The 13,714-nt window shown below is 47.8% G+C and overlaps 1 protein-coding gene across 1 annotated transcript in view; it reads left to right on the top strand.

Annotated features, from left to right (window-relative positions):
- Ulk4 (unc-51 like kinase 4) overlaps nucleotides 1-13,714 on the top strand; it is a 293,992-nt gene that overhangs the window by 101,822 nt on the left and 178,456 nt on the right. The window contains exons 28-30 of the mRNA XM_052186951.1: nucleotides 2-53; nucleotides 219-363; nucleotides 3,913-4,005. Of these exons, the coding sequence (XP_052042911.1) occupies nucleotides 2-53; nucleotides 219-363; nucleotides 3,913-4,005 (290 nt within the window). The remainder of the gene's footprint in view (nucleotide 1; nucleotides 54-218; nucleotides 364-3,912; nucleotides 4,006-13,714) is intronic.

Below are 13,714 nucleotides of genomic sequence, written 5' to 3' on the forward strand. Positions count from 1 at the left end.
GGTCATGGATTATATTCTGCCACCCTTGGTCTCCTTGGTTCAAAGCCAAAATGGTGAGTAAGGCTATGTCACCGAGAATCCGTTACTCAGTCTGGGTGCTCCTGGGGACCTGGGATAACCTGGTCCTCACTGCCGTCCTGCCTTGCACACATTCTGTGCTCTCTCTCTCTCTCTCTCTCTCTCTCTCTCGGTCTTGGAATTCTTTTTCTTCATTCCAGTGGAGTGGAGACTCTTCAGCCTGCGGTTGCTCTCGGAGACCACAACCCTGCTGGTGAGCCAGGAGCCGGGGGATGGCGACGAGGAGGCCAGCTGCGACTCTGACAGCAGTCTTCTGGTGCTCATCAGGGATGAGCTACTCCCCCAGTAAGTACTATGCTGCCCGCTCGCACAGGTGTGTGTATCCTGCAAGGGAGCTTCTGTCCAGCTGACCCCATGATGGGGTCAGCTCTTGATGTTCCTGTGTCTCATTCTAGAGAGGTCTAGACACAGACAGCAGCTATTCTACTGTGGAGGACCTAGAAGACTCAGTCTCTCTTCACAAGCCTCTGGTGGGCATTTTTTTCTGAGTACAGTGCTCTAATGCAAACTGAAAGATGTCCCTAGCTGCGGGTAGGGGTGGGGTTATGATTCAAGACTAGTGGAACATGGAGTTGCGATTTCTCATGGCACATCTCAGAGGTAAGAGGGGATGGCGGCCAATCGTCCCTTTCCCCAGACTCCCTGAGGAGGGGAGTTGGTAGCCTAGGTGATGAATGTGAACACAGAAGGGCGTGGTCTTCCTTCTGGTTGCCATGTTGCTTATACAGCAAGGATGGGACACTAAGATTGCCAGGAAGGATGGGGGAAACGCTCAGTGGGCTCCTCATAGTGTAGAGAACCCTCCGTTTGGATCACACAGAGTACTTTCTGCTTATCTCGAGAGGGTCTCTCTCTGTGACCCAAGCTTTCCTGGAACTTGCTATGTCACCCAGGTAGGCCTTGAGTTGACAATCCTCTCTCAGCCTCATGCTGACATTACAGACATGTAGACCACACCGTCACAGAGTGTTGTTAAAAAGAATGCCTCTTCTCCCTATAAGGTCATTTTACACGATTAAATGCAAGGTTGCATGCTTTGCATTGCTGTGTATGAAAGCCAGATTGTGACTTTCCTCGGGGCTGCAGTCAGTCCAGTGAGCAGGCCATCTGGAATAGCAGCTTTGCCCAAAACCTCCCTCAGTCTGTGGCATGGAAGATGGAATTGCTACAGAGGAGGAGACAGGTGCAATCAAGCTGTGACTTTGCCAGTGGTGAGAGTTTGAAACGCCTTACCTAGAACTAGAGCCACTTTGAAACATAAAATCAAAGTCTAACATTTCAGTGGCTTTGGTCCTGACGGACTGGCTGACCAAAGGACGTGATGTTGGTCAGCCCCATTCTCTGTGGTGACTGTCACCACGTCCAGGGGACTGAGGCTAGCTGTTGGTTACTTCTGTCCTGTGGTTCTTGTGTCTGTTGGTCTATCTTCCTGCGTGTGCATGGCCCTGCTTGTTGGCTCTGGACCTCCCGTCAGTTCTTGTCTTCTGATGGTTGCAGTTTGGGCCACACTCCCTCCTTAGTAAGGAGAGGGCGTTTCCTCTTTGGGAAGACAGATCTCAGATCTTACAGAAAATCATCCTGGTTTGTAGTCAGTGGACAGACAAGGTTCTTGCTGAAAAGAAACAGTGTTTAATGAAGCTTAAGGCCAAATTGACCTTCTTAATTAATCAGGTCCTCTTGGGAGTTTAGTCCCAAATCACTATCAATGGCTGCTGATAGATGAGAAGGGTCTTAGGCTCTCGAGGCTGACAGTGCTGGGTCTAGAACCATCGTTTGGGGAACTAAGTCATCAGTGCTGTTCCTGAGGAAGACTTCAGTGTTCACACAAATGAAATACAAACAGCCTCTATGAACAGTCTTGGTGGGACTTTAAACCGTAAGATAGGATGACTAATGTTGTTCCCAGTTTTTATTCCCAAACTCTGTCCTTCTTTCCCTCTTGGTATTGTGGAACTGATAACGGCCAGTTACTGACCAATGGGGGTAGACCTTGTCCTTGGCCAGGAATAGAAATGGGAGGTGGACACACAAGTGAGCTTGGGGTTTAGATACAGGGTAAGTCACATCATTTCTGAGAATGGGTGAAGACATTATTTCTAATTGTGTGTGGATTTGTGCATTCATGATGAGTACAGGCACCCAGAGAGACCAGAAGACTTCTTTTCCCCCTTGAGATGGACCTGGCTCTCCCATGAGGTACAGCCACGGCATTCTCACAGATAAATGGCTTCACGCAGTGGGCGTGTGGGGTGGGGTAGGTGTGTCCTGAAGGGTTTTCATCTCTCAAGATGGCTGCAAGGAAAGGTACTGGGCAGAGCCTGCTCTCCATGCCTTCAGCAGAAGAGCGAAGGGGCTGATGGCAGCCGGACGCCGGCCTCATTCTCCGCGTGAGGAGTGAGCTTCCAAGCCAGTTGCAAGCTCACTCAGCAATGAGGACTGTAGAGAAGAGGACACGCAGTGCCACGGGAAAGTGCAGGGAATGATGGTGAAGGTGAAGGGCTTCCTGCTCTAACCTCATGGTCAGGGGAGGCGTTACAGGGGCTGAACCGGCCTCGGGAAAGCTGCTGCTTGGCCTGACTTTGGTCACCTATGACAATTACCAGCATATACTTGAGCTTCGCAGTGCATTTATGTATTCATTTTTCAGATGAGTGTTTGGCATTAAATGATCATGCTGATAAAATGTTGCCGTGTCGTTATGACAGAATGACACCTGGTGTCCCTCTCCTGGGGAACATAAACAAGGCCTTTCTTTCCTTTTCATTAAAAAAGAAAACTCTTTGGTTACCTGTAAAATCATCAGGGCCATAATGACTTCATAAATTATCAGGGCTTTATCCTTGAGGATCTGAGGGAGGAACACCCTCCTCCTCACCGCTTGCAAGGCATTCCCTTTGAGCATTTGGACTTTCGATGGATTCCCATCAATGACAGCATGCCGTAGGCTCAGTGGGCTGCTGTGGGAGCACTGCCTAGGAGCGACTGCGGCTCAGACTTTGTAATTTCCATTCCTGTGGCTCAGTAGACGTCTGGGAGTTTGTTTGTTTCCTGCAGGCACAGGATTCTGGGCCAGAGCGTAGCTCCATGTGGGAGTGTATGTCCAGCAGTGCAAGGCCCTGGCTTACATTCCTGGTAAAACACACACACACACACACACACACACACACACACGCACACGCACACGCACATGCACACGCATGCACACATGCACACATGCATATGCACATATACACCCACACTCACACACTCAAACACTCATACACACATACTCATTCACTCATACATACACTCTTACACACACAAACACACTCTTACACACGCACCCGATACACTCACACAGAGTGGGGTGGGGTCGGCATGAGAATGCACAGTGTTGTGGTGAGCAGCCGAGCCCTTGAGTCTGTGCTTGCCTCCACAAGGGAACGCGGATGTGGAATTCTTTTATCATCCAGTGTCTGTCCCCTTGTGCTAGACCACGTGTCTCTGCTGCTGCTATGCTGTGCCATAGCCATGGATGTCACTGTGGACACAGCTGTGGGTGCAACACTGGGCCTCATGCCCACCACGGGACCCAAATGTGGGTGGCTTAGGGAGACTAGCATGGACCGCCTACGCCCATGTCTCTTGCTGGCTGCACAGCTCAGCACTGACTTTCCCTCGTGCTTTGTGGAGTGCGTGCTAGCACCATGAAGCCTCACCAACAGTGGTCTGTGCAAGTGCTGTGCTCGTGGCTGGATGTGCTCTCCCGGATGTTGGCATGTTACAATCTGTCATTTCCTAACATCGGCCATGTAAGGAGAGAAACTGAGTCATGACTGGGGATTTATTCCTCAGGTATGAGCACATCCTCCTGGAGCCTGACCCAGTTCCTGCCTACGCTCTGAAGCTGCTCGTTGCCATGACAGAACACAACCCTGCCTTCACCAGGTACTGGGAGGCCAGCCCTGGGGTTGCCTGGGGTTGCTGGGGGTCACCGGCCAGTCTCCCTCTTTGTGTCACTGATGCTGTCTTGGCCCAAGTTCACATGTTTTAACCCTTTACTTGAGTTTGTATCCCATGGAATGGGTGATACTTCAAACCAACGAAGTTTGGAGTCAGGGATATAGCTCATGTGGCTTGAATTAGAGTCTTAGAAGTCACACAATGCTTGGGTACGCAGTGTGAGCATCCATAGTCGATGCACTCCCAGACAGGAGAATCCCCAGATGCCAGCAGGCCAGCCAGCTCAGTGTACGTATGAAAAAAGCAAACAGAACTTGCTTTGAAACAGGCAGCAGAAGCTGGGACAACAAACCACAGATAAGGTCATCTGTTTATGACTGACACATGTGGCCTTATGTGAGCACACTGGAACACACATAGGTGTACATATACACATGTCTGTCTTACACAACCCAAGTGATAAACTCTGTAAAGAGGAAAAAAACCCTCAACACATACCAGCATTGTTTGTGTGTGTGTGTATGTGAGTGTGACAGAGTATGTACATATGTGTGTATGTGTAAATGTGTGAGTGTGTGACAGAATGTGTACATATGTGTGTATGTGTATGTGTGAACATGTGAGTGCGTGACAGTGTGTACATGTGAGTGTGTGAAAGTGTATATGTGTGTGTGTGTGTGTGTGTGTGTGGTGGTTTTTGTTTTTTCTTGTTTGAGACAGGGCTCACCATATAGTAGAGGCTGGCCCCTAATTCATTGTGTCCCCCAGGCTGGCTTCAAATGGTGCCAATCCTCCTGCCTCAGCTTCCTCAGTGTCAAGATTGCAGGTGTGTGCCACTGTGTCCAGGTCACACCTGGTTCTGGAATGCCAGCTGGTGCCCTGCTTCACAGTGAAGGAGCCAGTCAGTGCCGGTCAGGCTTGTGGAAGTTTTACTGCATCTGATTTAGCTAAAGTGACTTTGAGCAGAGGAGAGCTTTAGCCTGCTCAGAGCTCTGCAGATGGGGCTCAGTCTTGGGAACTTGCTGCCTGGGCACTTTGATTCTGCAGGGCACAGTGTGGTGCTCACTGTAACTGTACCCACCATGACAACTCAGGGTGCACCAAGCCCACACCCCTTTCCTTTGCCCATTTTGAAGCTGCTTTGTCACAGTTTTTAGAATCTTCAGACTGAATGCTCTGACCTTTCTTCTTAAAGGAGTTTAATTCTAAAGTTTCCTCCAACAAGAGAGCGGCGCAGTTGTGTGGAAATTCAAGAGTGACGCCCCTAGACATCACAAAGCGAGAACTTTCTTTGCTTCAGCTACCAACACGCCTCAACACACCTAGAATCGTGGGAAGGGGGACCCTCAGTTGAGGACTTGCCTCCAGTCTTTTAGCCTGTGTGCACATCTGTGGGGTGTTTCTGTTGTGTCAGGAAGTGTTTGTAAGCCCCCAAAGACTACCAAGGTCTCTGATGTAATTGCTGTAATAGCATTAGGGTCTCTTTATTACAAGCTTGGGCTTGGGCTCCTCCAACCCAACCCTGACACAGCAGGACGGGAAGGGAAGGTGGAGCAGCCTTGAACCCTCAGCAGGACAAGGTTGTATAGGAAATGGGAGCAAGTGAGGAGGGTCCAGCCTGGCAAGTGTCTGGTTAATTGACTGACTATCGTAAGCCGACAGGTGGGTGCTCCGAAGCAAGACCACGAACAATCACCAACGGTCTGAAAGAACATCTGAGACAACCGGACTGATCTTTGGTTAACTGGTGCTGTGAAGTAGTTAGGGAGAAGTTCTTTGGTATGGGTCAGGGACAGCCTCGCGGTCCCTCTTGGTACCTGAGTGCAGCTTGGATTCAGCTGCAGATTAACTTCTCAGGCTTCTTTTTTCTAAGGCGGAGGCCGGTCCCAAGATGGAGTAGGTTTGGCCTCTTGGTTCTTGATTGCTAGTTGATGTGGGGTCCCAGCCCACTGTGGGCAGTGCCGTCCCCAGCAGGCGGCCTGGGCAGTGCATGAGGTAGGCAAGCAAGCCAGTGGGCGGCCTTCCCTGTGGCTTCTGCCTCAGGCCCCTGCTCCAGTTCCTGCCCTGGCCGCCCTCCTTGGTGGGCTGTGAATTAACCCTTTCCCACTCGAGTCGCTTTGGTTACGGTGTTCATCAACAACAGAAGGACGCAGGGCAAGCCCAGAGCGGCTGGGTCTGCCCAGTCATCAAGCTTTGGCCAGTTCATTAATTGTTTCCTTCTTCTTCTGTGCTGGGACGAGGCAGGCAGTGCTCTTTCACGGAGCTGAATGCACGGCTCTGGCGTCCATGAACTAGAGTCTCTTCCTGTGCTGCAGGCTGTGCTCAGGCTCAGCGTCCTCCTGGACAGGTAGCTGCTGCTCTGTCCTGTTACTTAAGAACAACTGAACTCACCCCTGTGGTGGGTGTTGTGGACTCTAGGTCTTCTGTTCAGATGAGTCTCCCCGCCCTAGAGAAGCAGGAACATAAAGAGCCTCCTCGATCCCATCCAGGCTCAGAAGTCAGCTCACTGTGGTTCCCCGAAGCATTTAAGAACGGGAGCCAGTGGACTGATTTTTAGAAGCATTTTATTTTAGTCTGAAAAAGTAAATACTAGAATATATTATTTCTGTCTTAACAGTAAAGCCACAGGTTCTGTGGCCACTGCATGCCCTCGCTGTCTGAGTCTGTCTTCCTAGCCCAGGAATTGGAATTTTGGTGTGTGGCCATCCTGGACAGCTTCCCTTGCTGTCTGAGTCTGTCTTCCTAGCCCAGGAATTGGAATTTTGGTGTGTGGCCATCCTGGACAGCTCTGACTGTGTCAGTTATACACATACATACATCTGTTGGGAGGTGTGTGTGTGTGTGTGTGGTGTGTGTATGTGTTGAAGTAGTGTAGCTTTGTATTGTAGTAGTTGATTTTTAAAAATTGAGATTATCACCCCCTGGTTCCTTGACAATTGATTTTTTTTTTTTTTTAATTTCTCAAGCTACCTTGGTGCCCTTTGCAGACCTGTACTTATTTGTAGTCTTGGTGACTTCTTTGTTGAACTAATATATGGAAACTAGATTTCATTTTATTTAGCATTCACCCAACTATTCATAACACTGAGTCTCTTCAGTGTTTATTCTCTGTGCCAAATGAAAGTAAGAGCTACATTGCAGGCTGGGTGTGGTGGCATCAGCAGTAGTATCAGCATTCTAGAGACAGAAGCAGGTGGGTCTTCGTGAATTCCAGAGGATCACCATGACCAAAAGCAAAGTGGAGAGGAAAGGGTTTATGTGGCTTACACTTCCACAGGTCCCTTCATCACAGGAGGAATCAGAGCAGGAACTCAAGCAGGGCTGGGACCTGGAGGCAGGGGCTGATGCAGAGGCCATGATGGGATGCTGCTTACTGGCTTGCTCCTCATGACCTGCTCAGCCTGTTTTCTTATAGAACCCAGGACCACCAGCCCAGGGATGGCACCGCCCACAGGAACCTCCCCCATCAATCACTAATTAGGTAAAATGTCCTATAGGCTTTCCCATAGCTCTCTCTTAATAGGCATTTTCTCAACTGGGGATCCCTTCTCTATGATAACTCTAGCATATGTCAAGTTAACATAAAACTATCCAGTACAAGCACTATAGGGCTGGAGAGATGGCTCAGTGGTTAGGAGCACTGGATGCCCTTCCAGAGGACCCAGGTTCAATTCCCAGCACCCACATGGTAGATCACAACCATGTGTAATTTCAGTTTCGGGGATCTAAGACTCTCTTTGGGCTTCTGTGGGCTGCATGCATGCACGTGGCACACAGACACACATGCAGGCAAAACACCATATACGTAAAATAAAACATGAAAATTAAAAAAAGAGCCACGTTTCCTTCAGTCTTCACTTTATCTACAAATATGTTCCTCAGAAAAGTTCACAGGCTTTTCCCTGTGATTTAATATACTTCACAGGACTGTATATAAATATAAAAGTAACCATATGGGATGGTATATAATAGCCTAAAGGAGTAAGGCACATCCTAAATACTAATACATAACAACATCTGAATCATTTTGATAAAGGTAGTAAGTTATTTACCTCATTCCTCATTTGCTGGTTGTTGACTGACTGATTGATTGACTGACTGATTGATTGATTCACTCACTCGTTCATCGTGCTAGAGAGAGGATTTCACTGTATGGCCTGGACTTGGCCTTAGAACTCTGCCCTCATCCTGCCTCAGTCTCATGAGTCCTGAGATTGCAGGCGTGCACCCTCAAGCCCAGGGCTGCCCCTACCCCCACGCCCTCCCTTGTTGGGATGGTTCATGGGTGATAAGAAATTATTTATTCTGGAACTATATCTGAGCAACCATGTCTAGAACCAGAGGTTAGATAATCCCCAAGAGACCAAGTTCAAATGTGGTAACCATGTCAGCAGTTTCACATAGACACAGAACAAGAACTGTCATAAGACAAGGGACCTTTTACATGCATTGGTAGACACGTGAGGTGGACACGTGAGGTGGGAGATCTCAGCTCCAGGCATTGGTAGCCTTTGGTGGTAAAAGCTAGGGGTCTGCACACCTGAAGGATTTACCTCATGGTCCCAGGATGTTAGGGCAGGCAGTCTGTGTCTTAATAAGATTGGGTTTTGTGCTGTTTTGATGTTTTATGTTGACAACTGGTTCATGGGCTGCCTTGCTGTTCCTGATTAGGTCATGGACTCCTAATGTTTCCCAAGGCCTGTCAGCCTGTGTGTGCTCAACAAATTTAATTTTGTCTTGAGCATAGGAAACAATTGCTGAGGGCCATGCCCAGCATTCAGATACTGAGGTGGGACACAGCAGCAGACTAAGGCCAAAGGCAGATGATCTCTGGCCTTGTATCTCTCTCTTACTGTCTTGGGGGCCAGAAGCTGATGGCCTCTGGCAATTTAACTCTCTCTCGCTATTTTGTGGCTAAAACCTGCTGGTTTCTGGCAATTAACTCCTGTCCATAGTAGCAGGGTATTAAGAAAATAGATTAGTTGCTTGGGCTGTTTTCTCTCTGACTGGTGGATACCTCTTCAGAGTTCATTAACTCTGTGTGAGCAAGAGAAAAAAGAAAAAGAAGAAAGTTAGGCATGTAGAAAAAACACACGCTCTGGATGAATCAGAGAAAGAAAAGCTCCACCAACCTTTACTGCTGTTCTCAGTTGTTATATTTCCTCTAAAAAATTACCTCATACATCTATCAGGAAGAACCGTTACAGCCAGATAATTAATTGATCACATGGTTTTCTAAGCATTTTTGCATCTGTAAGTTCATAGTAAACTTAAGGTAATAGTTCATGTTATAAATTGATAAAGTTTTAAGGAGTTATAGCAGAATTGTTTACTTGTCTTTTCATTAAGACTAGTACCTGACTAAACATTCATTATCCTGACAAATCCTGACTAAACAATACTAGCTCCATAGGTTCATTATAAGTTTAAAACAATAATTTTTATATCACAAGTTATCATGGTTTTTGTCAAGAGACAAATGATCTGCCTTATTTTAAAGTTTTATATAAACTGGTTAATATCTTATTTTCTGTCCTTGTACCTGTAATAAATTGTCCATTCCCAGTTTATGACCTTTAGTTACCAGATAATGGTCTCACAGCTAACCTAGCAGGAATGTTTTCCTTGATTGTAAATTTGTTCCAAGCCTGCTTTCTTTTCTTAGTGGAATTAGCCAGTGACACATGAAGGTTTACAGGGTTCTATTTACAGCTTATAATCTATAGAGGGCTTGAAATTGTATCACTTCATGAGTTCTATAAAATCATTATCAGAAACTATGAAGTCATCGATTGGTCTAAACTGCATTATTTCTTGAAAGTTCATCTTCATGTTGATTTTGCAGGAGATTTGCCTAATAGGAGATTTGCTGATGCCCAGGAACTATTAGCCTATGCAGGAAAGGTAGCTCAGCAGCGAGAAGCAACCCTGGAATGAAGTCTCTTTGAACCTCAGAGTGTACCCATCGTAGCTGTGCAAAACAGTGGGCCTTCTCCAGGAAACTCACTCGCTTGCCATAGCCTTTCCTAGATGGCTTCTGACAGATGATTACTTTTAAATTCCTTACGCAAAATACTTAGACAAGCACAAAGATGCTTCATTTTTCTTGACTTTGTCGCATCTGGGCTCAGCACATGTCATAGAGGGAGGAACCTTGCAGGATCACGAAATGCTTTCTTCACATCTACTCTCAAAGCCAGAGCAGACCAGATTAGAAATGAAGTCAGCCTCATCCACTATCCTGCCAGATGTATCCTGTCAGACATGGATGAGAGAAAAAGGTGGAAGGAGAGAACCACCTCCCAGACCTCATGTACACATGGCAGCTGCAAATGTATTCACACACACACACACACACACACACACACACACACATACCGAGACACATACAGACATATATACTATACACATACTACACACACACAGACACACCCACACAGACATATATACTATACACATACCACACACACACAGACACATACAGACATGTATACTATACACATACTACACACACAAACAGACACACACACACAGAGACATATATACTATACACATACCACACACACACACACGCACACACATACACACACACACATACACACACACACAGGTGTGATGACAGCCAGCAGAGAGAGATTTAATCACTGATGGGAAGAGGAATAGATGAAGGATGTGGCCCCAAGCTTGCCTTCAGGTTCCACCATGAGCTTTAGGTCTCAGTGGAGAAAGAATCAGAGCAGAGGCTAGAAGCACTTGACTAGATCAGTGGCAGGGTCTCCCTGTCTAAGCTCTGGTCCTGCAGGGTGAGCATGTTTAGAATAGATGATGTGCCTCATGGTGGATTCCTTGCTCTGGGAATCGGCCTGACCAGCAGTGCAAGAGACGTGACTTCAAGGTCACGCGAATATTGAGCAGTTATCCTGGGCCAGAAGTGGGTGACTTAGTTGGTGTGTGATTTACAAGGAAATCACCTAAGGGCTCATTGTAGGTAAGGCTGCAGGTGCAGCTTCATGGGGAGAGAGCTTGCCTACCCATAGTTCAATGGTCAGTGCTTTAAAAAGAATTTGTTGTAGATAGTTGCTGCCAGTGATTCTCCATGATGAAATTACCCAGTGTAATGCCAGCAACTGACTGGATTCTCCAGGGGACAGGGTTTGTGTGGGGTGTGGGGGGGGTGAGGGATGGGTTGTTCATGTCCTCAGCACCCTCTCAGCCCCCTCAACCTTACCTCATCAGTTGCTCAGACTCGCTCCCCTTCCCACTTGCCTTAGGACCCATTGTCAGAGTGTGTGTGGACTCAGCAGCTGATGAGCTGTTTTGGGTTTAGTGATAGCTTCCTGTGTGGAGCAGAGGGATTAGTGATGCCAGGGTGTCTCTGTCTCTGTCTTCCTCTCCCCTTCTCCCTCTCCCCTTCCCCTCCTTCTCTCTCTCCCTCCCTCTCTGGATTGATGGAGAGGCCAGCACTGGCTCTCAGGAACCTGGCTGAGTGAGTAGCTGGCTGTGCGGCCATGCTTGGTCACCTGTGGTGTCCCTCCTCCTGTGGTGTCCCTCCTCCTATGGTGTCCCTCCTCCTGTGGTGTCCCTCCTCCTGTAGTGTCCCTCCTCCTGTGGTGTCCCTCCTCCTGTGGTGTCCCTCCTCCTGTAGTGTCCCTCCTCCTGTGGTGTCCCTCCTCCTGTGGTGTCCCTCCTCCTGTGGTGTCCCTCCTCCTGTGGTGTCCCTCCTCCTGTAGTGTCCCTCCTCCTGTGGTGTCCCTCCTCGGCTCCCTCCTACAGCCGACTGTTTCAAGGTCTGCTGACCGTGCATCACTTACGCATCTCCATGCACCTCTTCCTGCGGATCCTTGCTTTGGCCTTAGCACTTCTTTTCCTTCCTGTGGTAGTGGTGATACCTGGACTGTGCACATGCTAGGCAAGCGCTTCCGCCGAGCTCTGTCCCAGGCCTGATTTTAACCCTCCTGAGGACAGTCAAGGTTTTCTGACAGAACATCTGGCTCCCACGTCCTTTTCCTGTCTCTGCTGTCATCATCATGTAAAGGCGGGGCGTTGTGACTAATGGCAGGCCTCCTAAGCCTCACACCTCACAGGCATTGCAGAATGGGGGCTGTGTCCTCTGCTGTGTTCTCTGCTGTGTCCTCTGCCCAACCCCTCAGGTATACAGTAACCCAGCAATGTTTATGCATAGAAATTGAAAATTGAATTTCATGTAATTTTCACATATTAAAAAATAGTCATCTTTTGATTTCCTTTCAGTCCTTTAAAAAGCCTAACAACGGATTCTAGCCAATGGGCCAGGCCAATGCAGGCTGCTGGTAAGGAGCTTGGCCATCGGGACATCCTTGTCCACCTGAGGTGAGGTGAGGCAAAGGCCAAGTTCACCAGCCTGGCCCACCCCAAGCCTGGCCTCAGTCAGTGAACTCGTGTTTTAAACCAAAACTTTAAATTAAAAAACAAGTTTGTGTGTGTGTGTGTGTGTGTGTGTGAGAGAGAGAGAGAGAGAGAGAGAGAGAGAGACAGACAGACAGACAGACAGACAGACAGACAGAGACAGAGAGAAGGGGCACTGCCACTGTGCAGAGGCCATCTTGTCTACAGCTTCCCTTTCTCCCTCAGTGTGTGTACTGAGAGTCAGCCTGTGGTCTCAGTTCACTAAGCAGGTGTGGGTCAGGACTGGGTTGTTAACAGAATTCCTGTTTCTCCTCAAGTGTCTCTCCTACTAGAAGACATTGACTTTAACCTGACCAGACATTCCTGTGTGAAAATTGTTACCCTTTCCATGACCGTCTTGGGCAGTGGGAGAGTTCTGTGTGAAAAGTGTCTTCCACTGTAGACTGATACTATAACTTAGCACTAATGCTTTCTCTGAGGGTGGAACAATCAGTCCTATGGCCTGAGCAAGTCATGTCTATGTGGGGTGAGAATTTCCTCAGGGAAGAAGTGTCCTGCTTGGTCAGAATTCTATGGGTTTTGGAAGATAAACATGTATTAAAACTGTGGGAACTTCAACCCTGGCATCTTTGTGTTATGTATGTGAAAAATATAATACACACTCAGGCACATAACAACTCATGCACACACACATTCATACACATACATATATGTACACACATTCCCACACACGCACACATTGCACGCACATATGTACACATCCACACACCCACACTTTTTGGTGAGACTCCTGCAGTCCTCTGCAAGTACATTAGGAAGCATGACAGGAAAGAGCAGATGTTTGAAGGAGAAATACCACAAACATCATTGCTTTCGGGGTAGATGACACATCATCCTGTAACTAAACATTAAAAAGCCATTTCATTTTGAAGCTGACTCACTGAACAAATAATTTGAAATGCAGCTTGATGTTGGGGATTTTTAATTTAAAATGCCTGTCACTGGCCCACTAGACTGGTGAATTATATAAACGAAAAAGCTTTGTTTATAGTCAATGACTCCTTCAGTCAGAATAAATATAAAATCTAAAACCAGTATTTTTTTGGGGGGAGATAAGCAAATGTGTCCTCAGCTGTGTGTGCACCACCAGCTCAGTGTGTGAACCTTCAGCTCAGTGTGTGCACCCCAGCTCAGTGTGTGCACCCCCAGCTCAGTGTGTACACCTCTATTTCAGTGTGTGCACCCCCAGCTCAGTATGTGCACCCCAGCTCAGTGTGTGCACCCTAGCTCAGTATGTGCACCCCAGCTC

This window comes from Apodemus sylvaticus, chromosome 7 (assembly GCF_947179515.1).
Source record: "Apodemus sylvaticus chromosome 7, mApoSyl1.1, whole genome shotgun sequence".
Taxonomy (NCBI): Eukaryota; Metazoa; Chordata; class Mammalia; order Rodentia; family Muridae; genus Apodemus; species Apodemus sylvaticus.